Source organism: Chrysemys picta, chromosome 2 (assembly GCF_011386835.1).
Source record: "Chrysemys picta bellii isolate R12L10 chromosome 2, ASM1138683v2, whole genome shotgun sequence".
Lineage (NCBI taxonomy): Eukaryota > Metazoa > Chordata > Testudines > Emydidae > Chrysemys > Chrysemys picta.
Window position 1 is genome coordinate 147,480,309 of NC_088792.1, and position 25,838 is coordinate 147,506,146.

General features: G+C 43.7%; 1 protein-coding gene across 6 annotated transcripts in view; it reads right to left on the bottom strand.

Annotated features, from left to right (window-relative positions):
- The window catches only part of OGDH (oxoglutarate dehydrogenase), a 103,039-nt gene that overhangs the window by 71,797 nt on the left and 5,404 nt on the right, over positions 1 to 25,838 (bottom strand). For 5 of the 6 annotated variants that reach the window (XM_008168313.4, XM_008168311.4, XM_024105225.3 and 2 more), the window contains one exon: positions 22,195 to 22,443. In XM_008168313.4, coding sequence (XP_008166535.1) covers positions 22,195 to 22,416 — 222 coding nt within the window. In that variant the 5' untranslated portion in view covers positions 22,417 to 22,443. Of the gene's footprint in view, positions 1 to 22,194; positions 22,444 to 25,838 lie in introns of those variants that run through there. The other variant, XM_065584278.1, reaches the window with a different exon arrangement.

Here is a 25,838-nt window from a genome sequence, read left to right on the forward strand (position 1 = left end):
GACCTCCCCAAAAGCCTTCCTAATAACCAGCACCCCGCAGAGAGAGTGGAGCCCTTTGAGGATACCTTACTAAGCATATAAAAACATACCTCCTCTCCCTTTCACTTCTTTCCTTGCAGCTCATAGATTCATAGACTTTAAAGGTCAGAAGGGACCATTGTGATCATCTAGTCTGACCTCCCGCATGATGCAGGCCACAAAAGCTGACCCACCCACTCCTGGAATAATTCTCTCCCTTGACTCAACTATTGAAGTCCCCAAATCATGATTTAAAGACTTCAAGTCGCAGAGAATCTTCCAGCAAGCGAACCCTGCCCAGCAAGCGACCCCTGCCCCATGCTGCGGAGGAAGGCGAAAAACCTCCAGGGCCTCTGCCAATCTACCCTGGAGGAAAATTCCTTCCCAACCCCAAATATAGCGATCAGCTGAACCCCGAGCATGCGGGCAAGATTCTCCAGCCAGACCCTCCGGAAAAAGTTCTCTGTAGTAACTTTTAATATCCCATCATTGATCATTGTTACTAATTACCAGCAATGGTGCGTTATTGACCTATTGACTAAAGTCATGTTATCCCATCAAACCATCCCCTCCATAAACTTATCAAGCTTAATCTTAAAGCCAGAGAGGTCTTTCGCCCCCACTGTTTCCCTCGGAAGGCTGTTCCAGAACTTCACCCCTCTGATGGTTAGAAACCTTCATCTAATTTCAAGCCTAAACTTCCCGACGGTCAGTTTATATCCACTTGTTCTCGTGTCCACATTAGTACTGAGGTGAAATAATTCCTCTCCCTCTCTGGTATTTATCCCTCTGATATATTTAAAGAGAGCAATCATATCCCCCCTCAGCCTTCTTTTGGTTAAGGTAAACAAACCGAGCTCCTCGAGTCTCCTTTCATACGACAGGTTTTCCATTCCTCTGATCATCCTAGTGGCCCTTCTCTGTACCCGTTCCAGTTTGAATTCATCCTCTTTAAACATGGGAGACCAGAACTGCACACAGTACTCCAAATGAGGTCTGACCAATGCCTTGTATAACGGAACCAGCACCTCCTTATCCCTACTAGAAATACCTCGCCTAATATACCCCAAGACCGCATTAGCTTTTTTCACAGCCACGTCACATTGCCGACTCAGTCATCCTGCGATCAACCAGGACTCCGAGGTCCTTCTCCTTCTCCCACCTTTTGGCAGTGCTCCCCCTACATAGCCCTGTTCCTCTATACCTCTTCTGCATATCCTTGATCATCTCCTCCCCCCACCACTGTCTCCCTACAGCCGAATGCCCCCCCTTCTCCTAGATTTCCCCTCTCAAAAAACTACTCCACGTATGCAGCAGCTCACCTGTCTTGGCTCTCAAGAAAGCTGCTGCGTAGTGTGCCAGTGGAAACATAACAGGGTGGTGGTAAGCAGGAGTGCTAGGGGAAATAGCTGTGTGGTAGGAGGTGGTGGAGAAGAGATTTTGGGTAAGGACAGGGGCTATGGAAGAGCTCAGTTTCTCTGCATCATGCTTAAAGGACTCTCCTGACACTGCACCCTAAGGGCTTCACGGCTTTGTGAGCCAGGGAGCAAGGGCAGCCAATGCTGAGATACTCCACTGGCACTGCTGTTGCCAGACGTGTCAGAGTCAAGGCTGCAGAGTAGGGGGAAACTAAGGTGCCTGCACCCAGGCACTGGCATTTGAGTAGCTAGGCCAGGGGTAGGTAACCTATGGCACGCGTGCCAAAGGTGGCATGCGAGCTGATTTTCAGTGGCACTGTCACTGCCCGGGTCCCGGCCACCGGTCCGGGGAGCTCTGCATTTTAGTTTTAAATGAAGCTTCTTAAACATTTTAAAAACCTTATTTACTTTACATACAACAATAGTTTAGTTATATATTATAGACTTATAGAAAGAGACCTTCTAAAAACATTAAAATGTATTACTGGCACACGAAACCTTACATTAGAGTGAATAAATGAAGACTCGGCACACCACTGCTGAAAGGTTGCCGATCCCTGAGCTAGACACTGCTGAGTTTGTGCTCAGAAGACAAGAACAGCAGTGTTAGGAAGCCCTTTATATGCTAATATCTTGGCAAACCATTATGGAAAGTTTCAGCTGCCCTTCACAGGGTTATGGTGTCAAGCTTGGAAACGAACTTCAACTATTTGTCCGAGAGAGGGATGTTAGTTCTGCTTGGAAAGCAAGTCACAGCACAACATTAACTAGGGGGTCATCAGACACTTCCACAGTGCGCACACAGAATGTAGTCTTTCCCTTTCAGTAACTACTGGATCACATTTTGGTTGGTTTTAGTGAGAAGCTTAATCTGGTGCCCATTAGGATATGCCATTCTGTCCCCAGAGGCTCCTATTTCCATCAGTGAAGTTGGGACCCCCTTTTTACATCTGTATGGCCACTTGCTGGTTGGATCGGGTGTATCACAAGAGCGATTTGTGATAATTACAATAGTGCCCAGAAACCTTGATTAGGACTCGGGTACTCCTGTGCTAGGATCTGTACAAAGGGAGACAGGGTCTCTGCTCAGATAATTGAAGGCCCCCAGCACTAATTGGTTGTGGCTATTCCCTCCCTGTGCAACTATTATGCTATAATTGGATTGACTCCTAAAAGCATGCAAGCACCCTCAAGAAGTGCTCATTATAGACTTCAAACCAGGCAGTGCTTACTGCTTAATAAAAGCTAGCTTTGTACTCTGCATGGGAAACAATGGCAAATTCAGAGCTTTGGGACTGCTATTGTTCATTAGTGAAACACAGCAACTACAGTAGCGTGCATCCAAATTGACAACAGATGAGAACTGACAGCTACCCCACAAGTCAAAGGTCATTAGCTTTCATAGCCACCCTTTCTCCACTACAAGCTTGTTCTGAGTAATACAAGTACATACAATTAAGGCCTGGTCTACATCAGGGGTTCCCATACTTGATTTGCGGCTTGTTCAGGGTAAGCCCCTGGCAGGCCGCAAGATGCTTTGTTTACCTGAGTGTCCGCAGGTACGGCCGCTCGCAGCTCCCAGTGGCCGCAGTTTGCTGTTCCGGGCCAATAGGAGCTGCAGGAAGCGGCAAGGGACGGGTCACCGCTTCCCGCAGCTCCCATTGGCCAGGAACGGTGAACCACGGCCGCTGGGAGCTGCAAGCGGCAGTACCTGCAGACACTCAGGTAAACAAAGCATCTTGCGGCCTGCCAGGGGCTTACCCTGAACAAGCCGTGAACTAAGTTTGGGAACCCCTGGTCTACACTAAAAAGTTAGGTTGACTCAGCTACATCGCCCAGGGGTGCAAAAAAGTCCACACCCTGAGTAAATTAAGCTGAGTTAACTCCCAATTTAGGCAGTATTGGGTCAAATAAGAATTCTTCCATCAACCTAGCTACCACCTCTTGGGGAGGTAAATTACCTCCACCAACTGGAGAACCCTCCCATCAGCATAGGTAGTGTCTACACTGAAGTGCTATAGCAGTGCAGCTGCAATGTTGCAGCTGTGCCACTGTACTGTTTCAAGTGTAGATATCGCTTCAAAGTTTATCCTATTTTGAAGATCTGGGGTGAAATCCTGCTCCATTGAAGTCAGTGGCAAAACTGACTTCAGCAGGCCCCTGATCTCTTGTGGTTCATATATGCTTGTGAAGAACTACACAGGGACAAGTATCTTCTGCTTCTGTATTAGCTTTGGATAAGCAAAACAAGGCTAGCCAAGTTGGAAGGTAGTATCCTGGCTCCACTGAATGGGAGTTCTGCCATCAACCTTAATGCAGCTAGGATATCAGCCATGGTATGCTACTGTCACCAGTTTTAAATCTCCATCCCAAGTGTATAAAGCAGCTGTATTTGATTATTCCAGACTAGTATTTGGAATGCAACCTCCTCAGGGCACAAACATGGTTTACACAGCATCTTGCACAATGGGGACCCAACCCTTATGGAGACTTCAAGGCACTATTGTACAACACGGCCTACACAAGGATCTTGTATTGGTATTCTTTCTATTAGGGGAATACGAGTTTTTACTGAGGCCATACCTAGGCTACAGGTGCTGCTGTGGTACAGCAATGGCTCTGCAGCTATAGCATCATAATACCATAGAGACACTTCCTGCAGCAACGGAAGGGTATAATTAAAGTGGTACAATTTGTGCATTTAGACCAGCACTCGTATAATGCTTTTTCATCCACAGATCACGAAGCTCTTTTGCCAGTGGGAAAAGAAGAGATTTGAGTGACTTGCCAAGGTCATACAGTGAGCAGGAGTGCTGTGAACATGCCCAGTATGCTGATTCTATCACTAATCACTGGCAACCTCCTGCCAAACAAGTTAGTTGGCAAATGCTTACCAGTCAGCTGCAGGAAAAAGGGCACCTTTTAATAGGAGCAAGCCACAAGAGTAGTCATCAGCACACATCTCTTTCACTAACTATGGGACCCACAAATACACACGATCTGCTTTGCAGAAGAGAACCAAGACCTCCACTTTAAAGATCATCTTCCCACAACTGCATGTTTAAGTTTTCCCTCATGAACATTTACCTATTAGAAACCCTATAGCTGCATTTCTCTCTTTCACCCACTCTATCAGTAACCAGAACAGTATCACATATTTCCCTTACCTCACTGCTAGCAGAACCCCACATACCTATCAATTCCCTACATTGCACTATCACCCCCAGGCCACAAGGCTCACCCAGTCAATCTAGCCTCCAGTTTCCCACCGGTCATTCTATCCTCCCAGGATTCAACTCCTGTTCCAATCCAGCCTCCTCTTCTGCTCCCTGCACCTATGCTGGCATAACACACACACTTACCCCCGACCCCCACTATCAAGTAACTAAACCATATAGGATGAAAATAGACATCTATAAATTCGCTTGGAATAATTTGATTTTTTTTAAATAATTTCAATGGATAATATTTATTTTAAAGCATTTTTTAAGTTGTTATCCATTTAAATTTTCAGTTGGGCAAAAAAAAGTTTTGGGGGAGAGTTAGAAAATAATTACTTACTGACAGTGAAATGAGATACAAAAAAAGTTAAAGCTTCATAACTATTAAAACACAAATGGTCAACATCACATGTCAAAATAAACAAAGTACCCTTAAATCAAACTAATTAGTTCTCAAGCAGCATTTTTCTTATTTTACCTATCTGTAAATTTTGATTATTTGCCAGTTTGAGTGTGTACAGTGATCGTGTTTATCGACATTTACTGATAAATAACCCTTAGGAGCTGACCTATAAAGCTATTAGCTTTACTAATCTTGTGACTGAGTTCCACACATTAGTTATGTACTGTGTGCAACAAGTTTAAAATAAGTAAGAAACATTGTTACCTTTGAATTTTATTGGGCATCCCTTTGTTCTTGTGAAAAAGAGTAAATAGGATCACCCAACTGACCTGACAGGAGTTTATAAAGTAAAGAGTGGCAGAGAGAAGATAACCAGTTTGTCTTAGTCTTTCCATAGGGGACGAGAGCTAAGGAAGCGTTGTTCTAAGTCAGCCATAAAAATGTTGGCATACTGTGGGGCCATGCGGGTACCCATAGCAGTGCCGCTGACTTAAAGGTATATATTGTCCCCAAAACTCAGGCACTGGCACCCTAACAGCAGGATTGTCTGGTTATGTGGACTCTCTCCTCAGGCCCTACGCTACCAGCACTTCCAGCTATCTTCACGACACCACTGACTTCCTGAGGAAACTACAATCCATCTGTGATCTTCCAGAAAACACATCCTGGCCACTATGGATGTAGAAGCCCTCTACACCAATATTCCACACAAAGATGGACTACAAGCTATCAGGAACAGTATCCCCAATAATGTCACAGCTAACCTGGTGGCTGAACTTTGTGACTTTGTCCTCAACTACAACTATTTCACATTTGGGGACAATATATACCTTTAAGTCAGCGGCACTGCTATGGGTACCTGCATGGCCCCACAGTATGCCAACATTTTTATGGCTGACTTAGAACAACACTTCCTTAGCTCTCATCCCCTAACGCCCCTACTCTACTTGTGCTACATTGATGACATCATCATCTGGACCCAGGAAAAGAAGCCCTTGAGGAATTCCACCATGATTTCAAAAATTTCCATCCCACCATCAACCTCAGCCTAGACCAATCCACACAAGCGGTCCATTTCCTAGACACTACTGTACTAATAAGCGATGGTCACATAACCACTACCCTATACTGGAAACCTACTGACTGCTATACTTACCTACATGCCTCCAGCTTCCGTCCAGGACACAACACACAATCCATGGTCTACAGCCAAGCTCTAAGATACAACCGCATTTGCTCCAATCCCTCAGACAGAGACAAACACCTACGAGATCTCTATCAAGCATTCTTAAAACTACAATACCCACCTGCTGAAGTGAAAAAACAGATTGACAGAGCCAGAAGAGTACCCAGAAGTCACCTACTACAGGACAGGCCCAACAAAGAAAATAACTGAACGCCACTAGCAGTCACCTTCAGCCCCCAACTAAAACCTCTCCAGCGCATCAAAGATCTACAACCTAGCCTGAAAGATGATCCCTCACTCTCACAGATCTTGGGAGACAGACCAGTCCTCACTTACAGACATCCCTCCAACCTGAAGCAAATACTCACCAGCAACCACACACGAAAAACACTAACCCAGGAACCTATCCTTGAATAGATACGTTGGCATTGGGCTTTGTTTCAAGTGACACCATCATAGGACCCAATCACATCAGCCACACCATCAGGGGCTTGTTCACCTGCACATCTACCAATGTGATATATGCCATCATGTGCCAGGAATGCCCCTCTGCCATGTACATTGGCCAAACCAGACAGTCTCTACGCAAGAGAATAAATGGACACAAATCTGACATCAAGAATCATAACATTCAAAAACCAGTAGGAGAACACTTCAACCTCTCTGAAAAAACAACAAGGAGTCTGGTGGCACCTTAAAGACTAACAGATTTATTTGGGCATAAGCTTTCGTGAGTAAAAACCTCACTTCTTCGGATGCACAGCTACCCCCTGATACTTTTCAACCTCTCTGGTCACTCAGTAATAGACTTAAAGGTGGCAATTTTGCAACAGAAAAGCTTCAAAAACAGACTCCAACAAGAAACTGCTGAACTTGAATTAATATGCAAACTAGATAACATTAACTTTGGCTTGAATAGAGACTGGGAGTGGCTGGGTCATTACACAAATTGAATCAATTTCCCCATATTAAGTATCCTCACACCTTTTTGTCAACTGTCTGAAATGGGCCATCTTGATTATCTCTACAAAAGTTTTTTTTCCCCGTTACTGATAATAGCTCATCTTAATTAATTAGCCTCTTAAAGTTGGTATGGCAACTTCCACCTTTTCATGGTCTGTGTGTGTGTTCGTTCTTACTACATGTTCCATTCTATGCATCTGACGAAGTGGGCTGTAGCCCACGAAAGCTTATGTGCAATTAAATGTTAGTCTCTAAGGTGCCACAAGTACTTGTTCTTTTTGCGGATACAGACTAACACGGCTGCTACTCTGAATGGTTACAGTTAGTTTGGAACCCATCATGAGGGTCTGAGTTGTTTAATGACGTTGCACTTCCCTGCACTGTATCTCAACAGCTACCGTCGTGCCCATGTTAAGTCCTCCTGAAGAAATTAGGTAAGTAATAAATTGCATCATCTGCAAGTTTTGCTTTTACACATCAAAATGTATGTACTGACACCCCTGTTCCTGCATGCATCAATGCAGCACCCTGCTATCAGCCTCTTCCCATGTTGAAAACTGATTTCCTTTCTGATCCAGTTTGTAAGGCATTAGAGAGCTTAGTCTTTCACCCAATGACTAGCTACTATCATCATCACCAGGTCTTTATCAGAGACTTTTTTACCTCTACATATGCAAGCCAAAACTGAATTCACTTTTTATTGCTCCTGCAGTGCACAGATATTGTCGCCCCTAGGATTCTTTCAGCTCCACTGGAATCAGTAGTTCAGATGCAAATATTAGGAGAAAAAATGCAAATACACTTTTCTGCCTAGGTGCCTGTATTCCTCTTTGTCCTCACCAGAATTTGTGACACCTTCCAGTTCAGTATCCTCAAATGCTTTCCTCCTCAGTCCCTTATGTTTATAGTCCTTTGGCCAGTTTCGATGCCACGTGATACTTCTATATTTAAGCCAATTTAAATTAATATTGCAATTAAGACTGAGATGTTGTATCAAATTGCTTGGGCTAGAACCCAAGTGACATCTACCGCTTTTGTGATCCTGTCCAAAAAACAAATCAAATTTGCCTGGCTAGCTTTGCTCTCCACCTCCATGGAGCCAGAAATAGTCTGATATTTCTACAGTAGTTTATATATACATGCTTACATTACCTCCATTATAACACGTGCATGAAATCCTGCCCCCACTACACCCTGACATCATAGATCTCAGTGGAGCAAGGATTTTATCCTTGGGTTTAATCTTGCTGAGTGCATAAGTAATGTCCATTAGATACAAAAGCAACAACGGGACACAGCCCAATTGTATCTAACACAACTTAGAAAGTTCTGCCTAGCCATTTCCATAGGGTGGGGGCAAGGACGTGGACAAGAGAGAGTCAAGAAAGCCATCAGCAGGATTTTCTGCAAGAGTGGGCATATAGATTTGAATTTACAGTAACTCCTCATTTAACGTTGTAGTTATGTTCCTGAAAAATGCAACTTTAAGTGAAACGACGTTAAATGAATCCAATTTTCCCCATAAGATTTAATGTAAATGCGGGGGGTTAGATTCCAAGGAAGTTTTTTGGGGGCAGACAAAAGGCATTATATACTGTACTGTTCTGTGGTGGGGAGGAGCCCCGGCTTACCCCTGAGGCTCAGGGCTGGGGGTGCAGGGTCTGGGAAGGAGTCAGGGTGCGGAAGGAGGCTCAGGGCTGGGGCAGGCAGGAGGTGCAGAGTACTTACCTGGGGCAGCTCCCATTTGGTGCAAGGGGAGGGCAGGTGGCTCTGCAAAGCACAGCACGGTCCCCATGGCCGCGATTCTGGGAGCCACTCACCCCCCCCCCCGGGCAGTGTGAGTGCCACTGAAAATCAGCTCGGCACGCGTGCCATAGGTTGCCTACCCCTGGTGAGACCTCATCTGGAATAGTGTGTGCAGTTCTGGTCTCCCATGTTTAAGAAGGATGAATTCAAACTGGAACAGGTGCAGAGAAAGGCTACTAGGATGATCCGAGGAATGGAAAACCTGTCTTATGAAAGGAGATTCAAAAGGTTTCTAACCATCAGAGGAGTGAAGTTTTGGAACAGCCTTCCAAAGGGAGCAGTGGGGGCAAAAGACATATCTGCCTTCAGGACTAAGCTTGATAAGTCTATAGAGGGGATGGTAATTGGCAATTAATTCATCTTTGACTATTAGTGGTAAATATGCCCAATGGCCTTGATGGGATGTTAGATGGGGTGGGATCTGAGTTACTACAGAGAATTCTTTCCTGGGTGTCTGGCTGGTGAGTCTTGCCCACATGCTCAGGGGTTAGCTGATGGCAATATTTGGGGTTGGGAAGGAATTTTGGCATTGGCAGAGGTCCTGGGGGTTTTTCGCCTTCCTCTGCAGCGTGGGGCAAGGGTCACTTGCTGGAGGATTCTCTGCACCTTCAAGTTTTTACACCACAATTTGAGCACTTCAATAGCTCAGACATAGATTAGGGATTTGATACAGGAGAGGGTGGGTGAGATTCTGTGGCCTGCGTCGTGCCATCAGACTAGATGATTTTATAATGGTCCCTTCTGACCTTAAAGTCTATGATTCTATGAATGTTCTCATAACGAGAATAATGTGCCATTTTGTGGTTGTGAATAGTTTGAACTAAACTCACAGCACAAATACAATTTCATAAGCAGATCCCTTACTAGCCCAGTTGCTCAGCAACATCTCACCAAACAGCATCCAGACAACTCCACACACTACCCCGATGAGTGAGAGCTCTGGTTGGAAAGAGCTCACACTCCACTATGGGTTTCGGTGCCCATGGAATGCAGCAGGCTAGCAACATACAGGCACTATACAGAGGCTCGCTAATGCACAGGAGAAAGTCAGTGCCAGTTACTGGGGCATGATCAGTACCAGGCCAGGTATCATTCCCCGGATATCACAAAATGGGCACCGTATTAAAATCTAGATTGGTGATTAGGAACCACTGAAGCACACAGAGTTGGATCCGTCTCTAACAGCATGTATATACTATCTAAGGGAAAGTGCATCTTTCCCTACTACAGTCAGTGAAGGCCACTTTACGGACCTCTGTTTTCTTTCAGATGGTCTCCTCGACAATTTGATTCCCAGCTGTCCATGGCTGACTGCTCTCATACCTGATCTACAGAGAAACACAGACCTTGTATCATCATGCTGTCAGGAATTAAGTGTTTGCTAGTCAGTCACATCCCGTTCAAGAGGAGCCAGACGAAAAACGGATAGGATCTGAAAGTTACTCTGATCCAACTGTCTCTGATTAGAGCAAAACATGCACTGATAGACTTAGGAACCAATGACCACCTAGAGACCTCGATGGCCATCTATGTCTTGGTCTGATCGTTTAGGAGATCAGGCGTTAAACGGTCCAGTACATTGGAAAGCTGGGATCCTTAGCTTTCATCATCACAACTTCATTTGATTGTAAAGGGCATTGTCAGCCAAACAAGCCTGTTTGAGTCATGCCAAAAAAATTTTGAGATGAGACTTTGTACACTGACAGACCTTGTGAATTCTGCAAAACATATTGCAACAAAGCCTGTCTTCAATATGACCTTGAAGGGAATCATTTATCACCTCAGTTTACCCAAATGTGTGTGCTGTACTTTGGACTATAAACAACTAGATACGTTTGAAGCATGGATGCTAGCCCAGAAACTCTACATAATTTACTACTGGCAATCTCAGATCTCTTTTGCCTTGACACCCAAGTTCCCATTCCCGGCAGAGAAACCAGGCACACACATCCAGAGATTTACACAACACTCTCCCATAGCTGGAACACTCAGCTGGGGTCTATACTGAACGTATGTCTAGTTCAGTATTTAACTTAAGCTAAAAATCTTTGCAGCCATTTATAATTGCCCAACAGTGTTGCTGAACAAAAGGATGGATGCCCATGAGCCCAGACAGGACTGCAAATACCTATACTTCAGACTTGCTGCCCAAGAGAAGATTACTGAAGGAAACAGACTAGCCTCTAGAGATAGTTTAACTAATTGTTCCTGCTTTTTTTGTGGGGAAGCAGAGAATGGCATCTAATTTTCTGTGTCTCTTGGTCCCAGAATTAACTGTTATAATACTGGAAAATGGTTTGAAAGAAGATGAGTCACTATATTGTGACTGGATCGCATACTTGTGTTTTCAAGTCACCCTCACAGAGTAAAGAACCGAGGCTTTAACACTGAAGCAAGTTGTGTTTAAGAAGCTGGATCATGTGATGAGTTTTAGTGGCCTGGCGTTAGAGGCAATCAGTCAACCAGCACACAGCATTCATTTTTAGCTCCCTGGGTCTTAAGATCTTCCATCTCCTCTAGCCCTCCTCCCAAGGTCCCAGAGGGACAGTTGTACTCCTGGGTCCCTTTCCTCTCTAGAGGAAAGGCAGAGATGCTGTCTGGGAGCCAGTACTGCTGCAAACAGTTCCCAGGAAGAGGGAGCAATTTCCTGTCTGGGGAGGAGAAAGGCCATCAGGCAGGAATTCATGCTATTTCAAACTAAAAAAAGTGTTTTTCCTGGAAGGAATTCACCCCTCCCCCATTTCCTCCCTCCCCCCCAAAATGCAAAAATTCCTGCACTACTGTTTAGTAGCTATTTCCATAGCTCTCACCCTGCAGGTGTCACAGCAGACAGCAGCCTAATTGCTTTTTCCAACCTTCATGCATGGGGGTAAGGCAACCCCAGTGCTCACACAGACAGGGCAGCTAACATACCTGAGTAAAAAGGTCACTCGCTGGGCTACATTCATCCCTAGTGGAACTGCAGAGAAGTCTGTAGTGTACACTGGGGGCATAAATATGACCCATTATGTTCAGCAGGCAAACAAGAGGCCAGACATATCAGGCTGTGTTGAGCAGCTGCCAGATGTTTACAATACAAGGGTTACAAAATAGCCAGACAGTTTGGGCACATCTTTTAAAAGATGGGGAGCACAGAGAAGCATTATTCAACCTTCTCCCCTCTTTGCTAAGATTAAACTGACTTTAAAAGCTTCATTGTGTACAGTCATTCCAATTCTTCTATCAGTATGTAATTACACCAATTCTTAATAGGACCAGACTAAGACGAAGTGCCCATACTACAGCAAATTCAACAACAAGTCTTGTCTGGCATGTCTGCACATAAAAGTTATAGTGCTTTAACCACACTGATATAGTTAAAATTGGTACAACCTCCCTTCTAATAGTGTGGATACTATTATATAGACATAAAAGTGCTTATAACAGTATAGCTCATATGGGAAGGGGAATAAGCTATACTGGGATAACCATCTTTATACACCTCTACCCCGATATAACACGACCCGATATAACACAGTAAAGCAATGCTCCGGGGGGCGGGGGGGGGGGAAGGGAAGGGCCTGCGCACTCAGGTGGATCAAAGCAAGTTCGATATAACGCGGTTTCACCTATAACGCGGTAAGATTTTTTGGCTCCCGAGGACAGCGTTATACCGAGGTAGAGGTGTACTTGTATAGCTGTCTACAATAGGGCTTGTATGGTATAACTATATCAGGAGGAAAAAAGTCAGACTCCAAACATAGTTGAGGGTGAAACTTGAAAGTTTAGACCAGGCCTTAGGGATCCCACAGGTATATCTTGTCTGTCATTTGCTGAGCACACTCACTGTATGGGACAGGAGGAGCAAACATGATACAGCATCTTGCTCTTAATACTAAAGCCAAAATTCAAGGCTAGTCTCATGTTTTAAAATCATACATATTACAACACCAGCGTGTTTTTTTTTTTTTTTTAAGTATTAAGTTTTCTTTCAAGAAAACCTCCCCCCGACCAATCCCTGCTGAGTCCTAATGGATTATACAGAGCACTCGCATAGAACTCTCCAGTCCTCTCCTCAGAGAGGGAGGCAGAGCCAGCCTTCTCTGCCCAATGACGCTGCACCAGCTGGCTCCAAACTAAGCAGTCAGAGCCTTACTTCTTTGCATGTCATTGTACATTAACCGGAAAAGAACCACCTGCCTTTTGTTTTCCTTTCATCTTTCTGCAGACTCAGAGATCCTATTGCAAGGAAACATTTATTAAATACTACATGGTTTTACAAGCAACAGAGGGTCCTGTGGCACCTTTAAGACTAACAGAAGTATTGGGAGCATAAGCTTTCTTGGGTAAGAACCTGGTTTTATAAGACTCAGTTACTATCATCTTGCTGTGCCATAGTCAATAGTTCCAAGTGGCCCTAGGGATACACTGCGTGATAATATGCCAGGCAACTTCAGTTATACCCAAGGATGTGTCCACAGATTTGGTCATCTCACAGCAGTGCAGTTCTCTCATATGGAGCTTGCCCTACTCATGAACAGTACTGGATTGATGGAAACATAGGATCAAGCTGATACTTCATTTTAGTGTGGCAGTGTGAAAGTGAAACTTATTAATCAAGGCTCAGAACAGGTGTATCCCAGCTATAACTAATAGCAATATATACAGGAAGAGTTGTAGTTTGCCCCAGCTAGCACTAGCCAATCCCTTCACCTCCTGCCCGAAAAGTATTAGTGTAACCTCGCTAACAGTTCAAGCAAGGCACCACCAGATCTCTTACATCGCACTATACATTAGGGGACCAATCGTGCAACCCTTACAGCAATAAAGATTACATAACTGGGCCCTAGATAGAGAAACAAGTGTTTATTACTAACAGTGTCAAGACTGAAGCTATAGGCAGCTAAAAAGACTGAAGACCTTCTAAGTACCCTAGCTCTCTCCATACCCATGCACAGGAGTAAGGTGCATAAAAACACCTCCTCCCTGCCCTATGCAGATTGGTGACATGGCTGGGCTGTGGGTAGAGAGTGGGTGGGGAGCACTGCTTTTGCTCACTGCAACACACCAGCCAGTGCAGCTGAGTCAACTCGAAAGGGGGATGGGAGTAAACCGAACTAGGTATAGGACTGGCACAGCTTACCTCTCTTGAGCAAGGATTTCAAGTTACACTACAGTTCTTGGTCTGGTCTATGTGCCATCCCTCACTTGGAGCTCATAGTAATTCCATAAACTAGGCCTACATTAGACATAACATGGAAAAATGACAAGGGGCACGGGACATGAATAAGAGCAGAGAGGGGAGATAAGGCTTACACACAGTGGTGTCAAGGTTAGATTTGCACTTAAATTGTACTAGTTTGACCTTTTTAGGCTTAAGAAGTTAAATAGCACAGTGCAAGGCTGTCGCAGATTCTATTCAATGTGTTAGACAGAGATACACACGGTTTTTGCCTGGTCACTGAAAACAAGGTTAAGTGAAACAAGTCTGCTCTGGGAGCACCACTGAGGCACTGGAGCGTTACCAGATCACTGCATTCGAGATGCACCTCTTGCACACATATGCAACAGGATTTATACAAGACTTGCAGGACTCTTTCTACCGTGGCATTTGTGACCGTGTCACAGGTTTGCTTCAGTTTACATGTGAAGAATTAGTTACATTGCAGCTGTGGCTTTGTTTAACATGAAGCTATTCAGGGTCAACCCAGCTCAGGACTTTGATGGAAGTTCACTAAGGAAACCCACAATGTTGCAGAAGAGCATGCCTCTGGGGAATAAGTATTAAACCAATACCCCAGGACTATGTTAGCAGGTTCCGCAGAGCTGGATAAACCATCTTTTCAAAGAAACACAGAAGGAGAGGAGGTTCAGATCACTCATTGGCATGAAATCCTTCTCCATACTAGAAAACTGTACTGCTTTAACTATACCAGTATATAACCTGCACAACATGGATGCACTTCTGCTGGTATCAGGATGCTTATACTGGTATAGTTGTCATCATATAGGAAAGGGAATAAGCTATATGAGTATAACTGGTTCCACATTTGGGGATGAACTGCTTTAACTGTATTGGGGATAGAGTGTGCCTGTGCATGTGAGAGACGCACAATCCTGACACCCCAGTGCTAAAGCTATTTAGAAAAGGCCGCAGAAGATCCCAATACTTACACTGGCTTAAACCCTCCCCACAAAGGTTAGTTTCAAGTTTGTGGGTTAAATGAATTATAAGATGACTCAGGGGTTAGAGTTTGAGCGATTGTATGTATGGGGGATAAAAAAACCAATCAGCATTAACTTTAGTCAACAAAATGACTAGAGTACATTTTGTGGATCAGTTTTCACAAGTTATAACTCTGGGGGGAAATTCTGTGAAAGTTTGTTCTTTGTACTAAAACTGAGATCGTGTGATTAGCATTGGACCATCATGTTACATGCTGTATGTATAAGATATGTAGGACCAAGAAAAGGCCTATTATAAACTAGTACAATATATTAGACCCAGCTGAGTTCACATATCCAGCTGATAAGGAGGTATAAGTGCTCAGATACTACAACCACCACAGGAAAGATTAAATAAAGTATTCCAAGGATAAACTCATAGTCCCTAAATCACTTTGGAAGCCTTCAAACTGAATGGCACAATACAAGTACACATAAACAGCAACAATCATACTGGGAAAATAAAGCGTTATAGTCACAGAGACCACACAGAGCCCATTGAGTGTTCCAAAAACATCAACTGACAGAGCAAGCTCACATTTGCTGCCAAGACCATTCAAACGTATGCCCACAGGATGGAATTACCCTGGACCATTGGCAAAGCTCTTCGCACAGCACGTGCCTAACCACTGTCAAGCTTTTTGTAGGCACCATGGCTGAGAAGAGCTATAAAGGAGGACAATGAGGTGGCTCTGCCAATGTCTGTGGGGAGCTTCTCCCAGGCATGGGGGAAAGCACAAAGGAGCTGGTCTGAAAGGATAGCAAGTGGACGATGAAGGCTGCCATGACTGGCAGAGCAGAGGCAGCTGTCAACACCTCGCTAGCTCCTGAGATGATAGGTAGGATAGGGATAGGCTGCAAAGGGCCTCGGAAGTGAAGATAAGTAGCCTATGTTTGATGGGATGGAGAAAGGGTGGGGGGTGACGTGGTCAAAGAGACAGGCCAGAAAGTGCTTTTTACAGCAGCATTGTGAATGGATATGAGCAGGGAAGATGGGATTTCTCAAAGCTAGAGAAGAGGACACAAGAGAATGACACTAACTTGGAAATGATGGGTCAAAAACTGTGCCCACTAAAATCAGCAGGCATTGAAGAAAGTTATCTAAGTGCAGAGTGCAATAAAGCCTCAGGCATTAGTTCCACTATCACCGTCACTTGAGAAGCAGAATGATAATATGGAGAGCAGGAGGGAGTGGTACACTGACTAGTCTGAAACCTCTGTTTCCGGTCTGGTGCTGCTTACTTGAGATGGCAGCCTCTACTTAAATAGTGATCTAGCTTACCTGTTTTCATCAGGAGATCTCAGAGTGCTTTCACTATTTTACACGTGGAGAAACTGAGGCAGGGGGGACATAACTTGCCCAAGGTTATATAGGCGGCTGGGGCAGAGCAAGGAGTTGAATCCAGTCCATATACTCTTCTGAGTCCCAGTGCCTTGCTCTAGCCATTAGGTTGCTTAAAGCAATATACAACAGAGGTACTATGAAAAGAGCGCAGGCTTGTTTTCAGTAAGGTAAAACACCCACGCTGAGCAATGCTAATTCTGGAGAGGCTTCACTGGCTTCACTGCTGTCCATCGTTCCTGTGGGGACAGGTCTGGAGCTCCCTCAACCATAGTTACCCCCTCCCCGCCAAGATGCTATGACACCAAGTTGTGACCCTACTGAACGAATTCACCATGGACAAGTATAACACTAGTGCACTCAAGTGCACACAGGGATCAGTGCCCTGTTTGCTCCTGGAGAAGCTAGTAGAACAATCTGTACTAGTGTGGAACAATAAATGCACTACACTAATTACTGCAATAACTGGGTGTGTCAGCACGCAGTGAAAACCAGATAAGGAAGCTAACTCCTTGTTGCTAGAGTCAAAAGGAAGCTTGCTGTCAGACTTGTGAGAATGAGATCAGAGGAAGAGAGCAGAAAAACAAGATGTTTGGAAGGGGAGTGTAAGAAAGCTAGTGAAAAATCCGTCCTGTCAAATGTTTACTTAAGCTAACGCTGCACAGGAAAGGTACAGAAACAGAAAGTGATATTATGGTCACATACAGGGCAGGCAAGAATGTGATGGTTAACAGACTCGTAAGAGACAAAATTTCACATCCTGTTCTTTTTGATCCGATTAAGATACTGCTGACAGTATACATTACCCCCACCAGTCCAGCTGCACTTGGGGCTGGACTAAGGATACTTTGTGCGTGTTAGTATATTTTTATTTTAAGAGGCTATTTAGGGATGTTGGTGGGGGAGGGATTTCTAAGCCGCTGATAAATGGCAGCTTAGATTTATGGCCATCTGGCCCTCAACTAAATAACCACCAGCATGACATTGATGGTGTTGCATTATGATTGTTAGTGCCAGAACTGGAAGAGACTGTCCGGTTTGGCCAATGTACATGGAGTAGGGGCATTGCTGGCGTGATGGCATATATCACATTGGTAGATGTGCAGGTGAATGAGCCCTGGATGGTGTGGCTGATGTGGTTAGGTCCTATGATGGTATCCCTTGAATAGATACGTGGACAGAGCAGGCACCGGGGACAGTCTCTACGCAAAAGAATAAATGGACACAAATCTGACATCAGAAATCATAACATTCAAAAACTAGTAGAAGAAACTTCAATTTCTCTGGTCACTCAGTAACAGACCTCAAAGTGGCAATTCTTCAACAACAAAAACTTCAAAAACAGACTCCAACGTGAAGCTGCAGAACTGGAATTAATTTGCCAACTAGATACCATCAGATTAGGCCTGAATAAAGACTGGGAGTGGTTGGGTCATTACAAAACCTAAACTTAACTTCCCCAATACTAATTTATCCCTACTGTTACTCACACCTTCTTGTCAACTGTCTGTAATGGGCCTCTCTCTTACCACTTCAAAAGAGATTTTTCCTCCCTTGGTATCCTGCTGTTAATTGATTTATCTCATTAGACTGACCTCACACTTGGTAAAGCACCCCCATCCCTTCATGTATTTATACCTGCTCCTGTATTTTTTACTTCATACATCTGATGAAGTGGGTTCTAGCCCACGAAAGCTTATGCCCAAATAAATTTGTTAGTCTCTAAGGTGCCGCAAGGACTCCTCGTTTTTTTTTGCTGGAACAGACTAATATGGCTACCACTGAAACCTGTCACAGAGGGAAAAGTGATTTGTCCAACACCACACTGCAAATCAGTTGCAGTGCTGGGATTAGAACCTAGGACTGCAGACTCCCAACTCTTGTACTCATCCCTCCAGACAGTTAGAAGGCAATTACTATAAAAAACACCTGGCTGGCTAGCAAAGATTTTAATCGCATGGTTAACCAAGCCGTGCAGCTATGTATCCAGTTTGCCCATCCAAATAACACCTTGAGCAATTTCTCCGATTTGAGGACCACAGATTTAGGTTACCAAAAGGCTCCTAAAATCCATAGTTGGTTTTGGAGTGTCAATATGGAGATTACATTAAAGAGTTAGCAGCTGACATCTACAAGCATAGGGGTAGGCAACCTATGGCACGCGTGCCGAGCTGATTTTCAGTGGCACTCACACTGCCCAGGTCCTGGCCACTGGTCAGGGGGCCTCTGCATTTTAAATTTAAATTTTAAATGAAGCTTCTTAAACATTTTGAAAATGTTATTTACTTTACATACAACAATAGATTAGTTATATTCAGGAGCGCCGCCAGCTTTTCTGCTGCCCTAGGTGGCGGAAGGTCCCGCCCAGAAATGCCACCCCCAACGGAGGCGGCGGAAGGTCCCGCTGCCCAAATACCACTGCGGTCGCCACCCCCCAAACTGTAGTGCCCTAGGCGACCGCCTAGGTCGCCTAATGGGTTGCGCCGGCCCTGGTTATATATTATAGACTTATAGAAAGAGACCTTCTAAAAACGTTAAAATGTATTACTGGCGAGCAAAGCCTTAAATTAGAGTGAATAAATGAAGACTCGGCACACCACTTCTGAAAGGTTGCCGATCCTTGTACAAGCAAGTTCTCTCTCAGGTATGGCTGCTTGCCAGTTACCAGCAGCCTAGCCATGGAAACAGGGGCCAAAGGGAATTACATAAATATGAAGTTGTTTAGAAAAGTAGGATATAAAGGTTATTTCAGCTGACCTGACCTCTATTTCTATGGCGAACAGCAGGCACAATTCAGCTGCTGACTTCCAGTTTTCTACCATTTGTGGCTCAACTGTTGTATCTGTAGAAAAGAGGCACCAGGTTTTTAATTACTGCCCCAAAGCCCTAACCTTGCACACAAGGCTTGCTCCTGGAACAAGATCACAAGAGAGCAAGAACTTGTGTACATTCCAGCTACTGGCAGCTTACAAAGCTCTAGGAGGGCTGGTTTAAAATTAAAAAAAAAAAAAAAAAAGTCAGCTACTGATTTTGAAGCCTTCTGCTCCTGCAGCATGTGACACATCAAAGGACAAGAGAGTTAGAAATTCAGAGAGTATTAAATATTCTTACATTTTACAAATACAGTCCAGAAACATTTCCAAGAAGTATCTAGTGCCAGACACCTGCATTTCTCAGGGTTAAGGGTTTTTGCTTATGCTAACAAGAACTATACACCTTGGATAGCATTCTGGCTTACACTGAGGCCTAGTCACAAGAAATTGCGATGAAATTCCATGGCATGTAGTGTGCAGGAGGTGAGACTAGAGGATCTAATGGTCTCATCTGGCCTTAAGATCGATCAATGTGTCTATATAAAGAAAAACGTAACCCTCTTATTTTAGGGTCACAGCCAGCATGCAGCCTGCCTTAGTTTAAAAAAAAAAAAGGGGGGGGTGGGGTGGGATTTTTGAAAAGCCCAACATGCTCTGAAGTTACTCACAGGACACCTGCAACAGATTGCTCTCAGTTTATTACCAGGTCAGTGTTTTGCCTTGAACATCCCTTGAAGGAGGTGTTAAGTAAGGTCTGTGGACTGGCAAAATAATCACCTTTTAAAGAAGTCTGTTGTGGGGCTCTGTAAGAGGTGTAGTCACATGTATCAAAAGGATGAGTGTTATGACACCAACTCACTTTACTATAAATTAGATTATAAGACTAAGACGCATGTGCAGCAGCTTAGAAGTTCTATATACACCTTTTAAAATAAATTATTCCACATAACAGAAAATCTGCATGAAAAATACACAACTTTCTTCTTAAATTACTGCTGTGCCAAATGGCACATAATCCAAAATTATGTAGCTTTGTTCTTTCAGAGTTAAGTGCTCTCTGCGTCAATAATTAAACACAGAAAGCCTTGACTGGGAGCAGTTCTGTATTTTGGTGCCCCACCCCCCACAATCCTAGGAAAAACACCCAATGTTTAAAAAAAAAAAAAAAAAAAACCTTGTTTATTTAAGAGGGAGACCAAAATTTGGCTTTCCTCCCATCTGAAAACTTTTCGGCCAAGTATCATCCCAGAGATAGATAGGGCTATGTATTCTGGCTGTATGAGACCACTACTGAAATTTCACAGGTATTTAATATTGACATGCATGTCTGTTGAGGGCAGAATAAAGGAGAATAAAAGAGTGAGTTCTGGTTTGTGGGATGTTTGTTCTGGTCTTCATTATAGTTCACTGAACAGGAACTGAAATACTGTTCTGTTGCTTTGTATCTCAAGGGACATGTAGATCTCACAGGGCAATCTTTATAAATTCCCATGGTACTGGAAGATCTGAATTACTCAGAAGAGAAATCTCTCTGCACATGCCAGAATAAGAGGGACATGCAGTAGGCTTTCAGAACTCCAGTTCTCTACACCCACTTCTAGGTCTCAGTTAACAGCCTCTCCAAAGCTTGGCCTGAGATGAAAAGGCAACGTAGACTTTCCTTAGACATGAGGCTGAAGATTACCTCCTAGCCCCACCAACCATTCCTTCCTAGTGGCAGTGTTTTTAATTTCACATTTTATAACTAAGACTACACAGCGTATAGCAACAGCAGCCTTAGTTCAATGTCTATTAGCTTCTCACAGTTATTCCTCAGACTTCCCAGTGATACTTCCCTTGGTAATGGCTCCTGGCAACTACCATCCAACTGACAGCATTCTGCAGTCCAAATTCAGCCCCGCTGAAGAGGGATTTAAGTGACATGTATGTCAAATAGAGTTGCACACATTTATATATGGTTGAATATAGCCTTCTAATAGGGCTACAAGTTTCACTGTATAGTAATTTACCACAGGAGCGTGGCCAAAGTTTGACTGTATTTTGATGGCCATTAGGCCAAAGCTAGGTGTATGTTGGTGACAGATTTCGAGGTGGCATGCTCCCCGATACAAACTCTGGGTAGACTAATACTCACTACAGTTCTGCACCTTTAAACCTTATAACAGTTATCTTCTTAAGTTAGTTGCTTGAAGGAAAGTTAAGAAATGGCTGGTAGAAAGATCACTGCTCACCACGATGGGTGATTTGAACCAATCCCACCACCAAGTTGTAGTGGCAGGCTGAATTTTATAGCCACATTTTGCCATCCAAATGGTGTTATAAGAACTCTAAAGCAGAGCCAGTGTACTTACACATAGATCAAATACAGCAGCATCGAGCACAATTTGCATTACACATTAATAGCGGAATGGACAAAGATCAGAATTTGAACTCAATTCCCGCCTCCCTGTTCTCCCAACATTTCATCACAAAGGAAAAGCAGCAGCTCAGCAAAAGGGGGGATTCCCAAGAAAGGCAACTCCTCCTCTTCGTATCCACGTTTGAGTCCCGAAGTGGAATATCCCATATTGACGGAATGCTCTGGGCTTGGTGGATTCAATGCAGAACAAAGAAGAATCATATTGTTTCGCTACTGCTCAGCTAAATGCTGTTGATTCTTTTCGCAAAAGCAGATGTGGAACTGATGATTCATGATTCACAGGCTCTTCATGCCAAATTCTCGACATTTGCACTTACCTGAACATGCCATTTGGCTCTCTCTCTCACACACACACAGAGGAGATGAAACAACAATATCCTGGGGCAGTTGCTCCTCCTTACCTTATGTACACTTTTAGGATTTTCCAGCCAAGCATAGTACATTTCCTCCACATAGTTCGAACTAGTCCCACTCAAAAATGGCTCAGCAGCAACAGGTGCACTGTAGCTCCTGATTTGTTGAAACGTCCGTGGTGCTGCCAGCTTGTGTTGGGAAATTGTCTTAACAGTCTGTGAGGCCGTCAATGGCCGCAATTTAACAGCACAAGTCCTTAAGTGAAACATTTTTGTCCTGTAGCCGCTCACAAGCTCCTGTTGGTATAGGAATAAGAAGCATTTTAGACATTACAGCAGAACAATGCACAGGTTATAAAGAGAAATCAACCTAATAACCACATAGCTGTTATTTAGCATTTTTCATCCATAGATCTCAAAGCCCTCCTCAAAGATCAGTCTCAATCTCCATTTTACAGATGGGGAAATGGAGGCACAGAGAGGTCACCCAGCAGACCAGTAGCAGAGCCACTAACAGGTCTCCCATGTCCTAGTGCAATGCTCCATCCATGAGGCCACACTGCCTTCCCTACATAATCTGATTTCTAATTTGGTTACTTGAAACCAATAGTTTAATGCAGGTATTGGCATTGCATAACCACTAATTTAAGATATGGACTAGTATCCCTTTGAGTTACCACCCCAGCCAGTCGCAGCCAGTCATTAGGGGAAGGGAATTTTAAACAGGAAATGGAATAGATTTTTTGGAGGAGGAGAGGGGGGAGTTATCACTTATGGCTTTGAGCCAAACATCTAAATTTGTCAACCAAACCTAGCATCAATGTTTTTTCTCCCCTATTTTGTTTTCCGTTTACATCATGTGCAACTGATTTTAATATCTTAACTTGCAAGTTTCACATTTATCAAGTACTACTACATTGTGAATAGATGTTCTATTTTTTCTGATGACAGCTGACAAAAGGAGAAAGATCTCATCATTTATACTTGTCGGGGTACAGGAATGGAGGAGGGAAAGCTTGGCTGTAAATTTGATCAGAGAAAGGTGGTCACTAGGTTCCTGACTAAGACCATCAGAAGCAAGGTTAGAGAAGAGATAAGGATGATTATAAACAAAGGGGATGGTGGGAGAAAAAGGGATTTATTGACAGGAGCAGACACCCCAACAGAGAATGTAATTATAACTAATGGGAAGCAGTGGTAGCAAAGTGGTTATTTCACGCTGATAAGACTGCCACTCAGACAGCCACACTTCTGCTGAACTGTATTCCCATTCCCACCTCCCTGCAGTTCTCTTCACCTTTTTGCCCTTACTAGTGTCCATATTGCACATTCCCACACTTCTGAAACAGGGAAAAAGCAGCCCTTCCTTGCAGCACAATGCCTGATGGCATTTCACAGCATGTGCTCCATTGTTCCCTACTTGCACTAGGAAGAGGTCCTTAAAGCTTCAGAGTAAAAATTATCAGCTATTATTATGCAAAATTAAAGGAGTTACATGTGAGAAGTATAAAAGGACAAAGTCTTAATGGATTTGCTGTCCAACTAAGAATGCTGAGAGAGAGCTGGAAACCCATATTTCCACTTTTTGAGAGTAGAAGACTGGAATTCAGAGGCTATGTCTTCACTAAAAAAAAAAAAAAAAAGGTTCCATTTTAACATCTCAAAGTAAAATCTTAGTGGAGACAAGAAAAATATTTCTTGCCTCTGTGTAGCTACATGGAGATAAAGTCCAGGTGGACAGGAGAGATTATAGGGTTGACCACAAGTAGCCACCTTGATGTAAAAACTACCTGTGCCTTTTCTCCACTAGGATTTTACATCAAGATAGCGATTTCCTCATTAAAAAAAAAAATGCAGTTTTTTTGCAGTGAAGACTTAGCCTTAGTTAGCCAGACTCCTAAAGTTATTTTATGCCTAAAGCATATTAATTCAGCTGAGAAGGTACTGTAATTATCAAGTCAATTTCAGAAAAGCTTCAAATAATTTCTGGTCCTTCTGCCAATTCCTTTTACAGTTGCCTTTTCCCATTTAAAAAATGGAAAATTTTTCAATGGGAGTGGAACACATTTGAAAATCTGGCCTTCACACTTTTGCTCACCTCACCAGCTATTCCTGTTAACATTTCAAATCAAGTGCTTGAGATAAACACTCACTCCCCTTTAAAAAAGAATGACCGTGCAAAAGTTATGACGGCATCTAGTTGCACAGATAAAACAACTGAATATTTCAGGATCATTCTGTTAGCAGAGCAGCCATCATTAGGCCATAGAATACCAAGCAGTTTGTTTTTTTTAAAAAGAAGAAAGGTAGTGACCACTCAGGCTATGTCTACACTACCGCAGCAAGTCGACCTACGCTATGCAACTCCAGCTACGTTAGTCGACGTACCTTAGGTCGAGTTACACTCGGGGGGGTCGACGGGAGAAAATCTCCCGTTGACTTACCTTACTCTTCTCATCGGGGGTAGAGTACAGGGATCAACTGGAGAGCGATCTGCAGTCAATTTGGCGGGTCTTTACTAGACACGCTAAATCGACCGCCAGTGGATCGATCTCAGAGTGTTGATCCCTGCCGTAGTGTAGACCTGCCCTTAGTGACCTTCCTAGGACAGTGACGCATGAGCTGGAAATTACTTCCACAGAATTAGTATACTGGCTTGCAAGTTTGAGAAAATGTTTGGAGGAAGATGGTGAGGAAATTGTGGTTAAGCCTTTGGTTTACAAAACATTCACATAAAAAAAACCCTTACAAGTTTGTTCACTGAGTGCCCATTAAATGGACATCAAAACAAATTTATCCCTAGCTGAGCACTGGCAGGGTTTGTCTGGCAGCTGGATTTTAGCGCTCAATGTCACATTTTCTCATTTCCAATCTAATGTGAAGATGATGTACTCCAACAGTGCACAGCTCTCCATCACAGCCAAAGCCACAAGAAAACAACTTCAGTTACATGAACGCAGCTTAGAAACATTTTCCATTATCCCCATTCCTATTTAGCAGGCACTGGCTGAGAGTTTAACCTGGTTAACTGGAACAGCACTTTTTTTCCCCAAGTACAATTTTGCTGCATTGCTCACTCAGCAATCATTGTGCTTTCGGCCCAAATTCAATCGAGTGCTAGTTGAAAAGTATAGTACCTTTCTTCCTATGCACCCATCACAGCACTATTAAAAAGGGAGCTCATGAAGACAAAGAACACAGATCATGGAACTGAATGAATGAGCAGTCGGTCACATTAGGAAAGGACACCTGTGAAATGAGTTAGGGCCTCAGTTCCGCTCCTAGGAGGCAGGTGTTCACATCAAAGGCTCCTTGCAACAGGTTCTTTGTTAGAGGTCTCAGAACAGGGACCAAGAACTTGAAATGCCACAACCTTATGCTGTATCTTCACTAGGAAAAAAGGTATGTTCTTAATCTGAGTTAGCTAATGGGTGGTAAAATCCTCGTGAAGATAAGGTAGGCTACAGTTTCTCACAACTTAGCACATCAGTATAAACCCTAAGCTCCCTCCCAGTCTATGGCTATGTCTTCTCTGTCAGAAGGGAGTGGCATCTTACAGCAAGATAACTCACTCTAACCCATTTCCCCACACCTTTTTGGGCAATGAAAACATAGCCTTTAAATTGGCTTGCTAACTTGTATGAAAAAACTACAAACTGCCTTGTCTTCACTTGGATTTTACCTCATGGTAG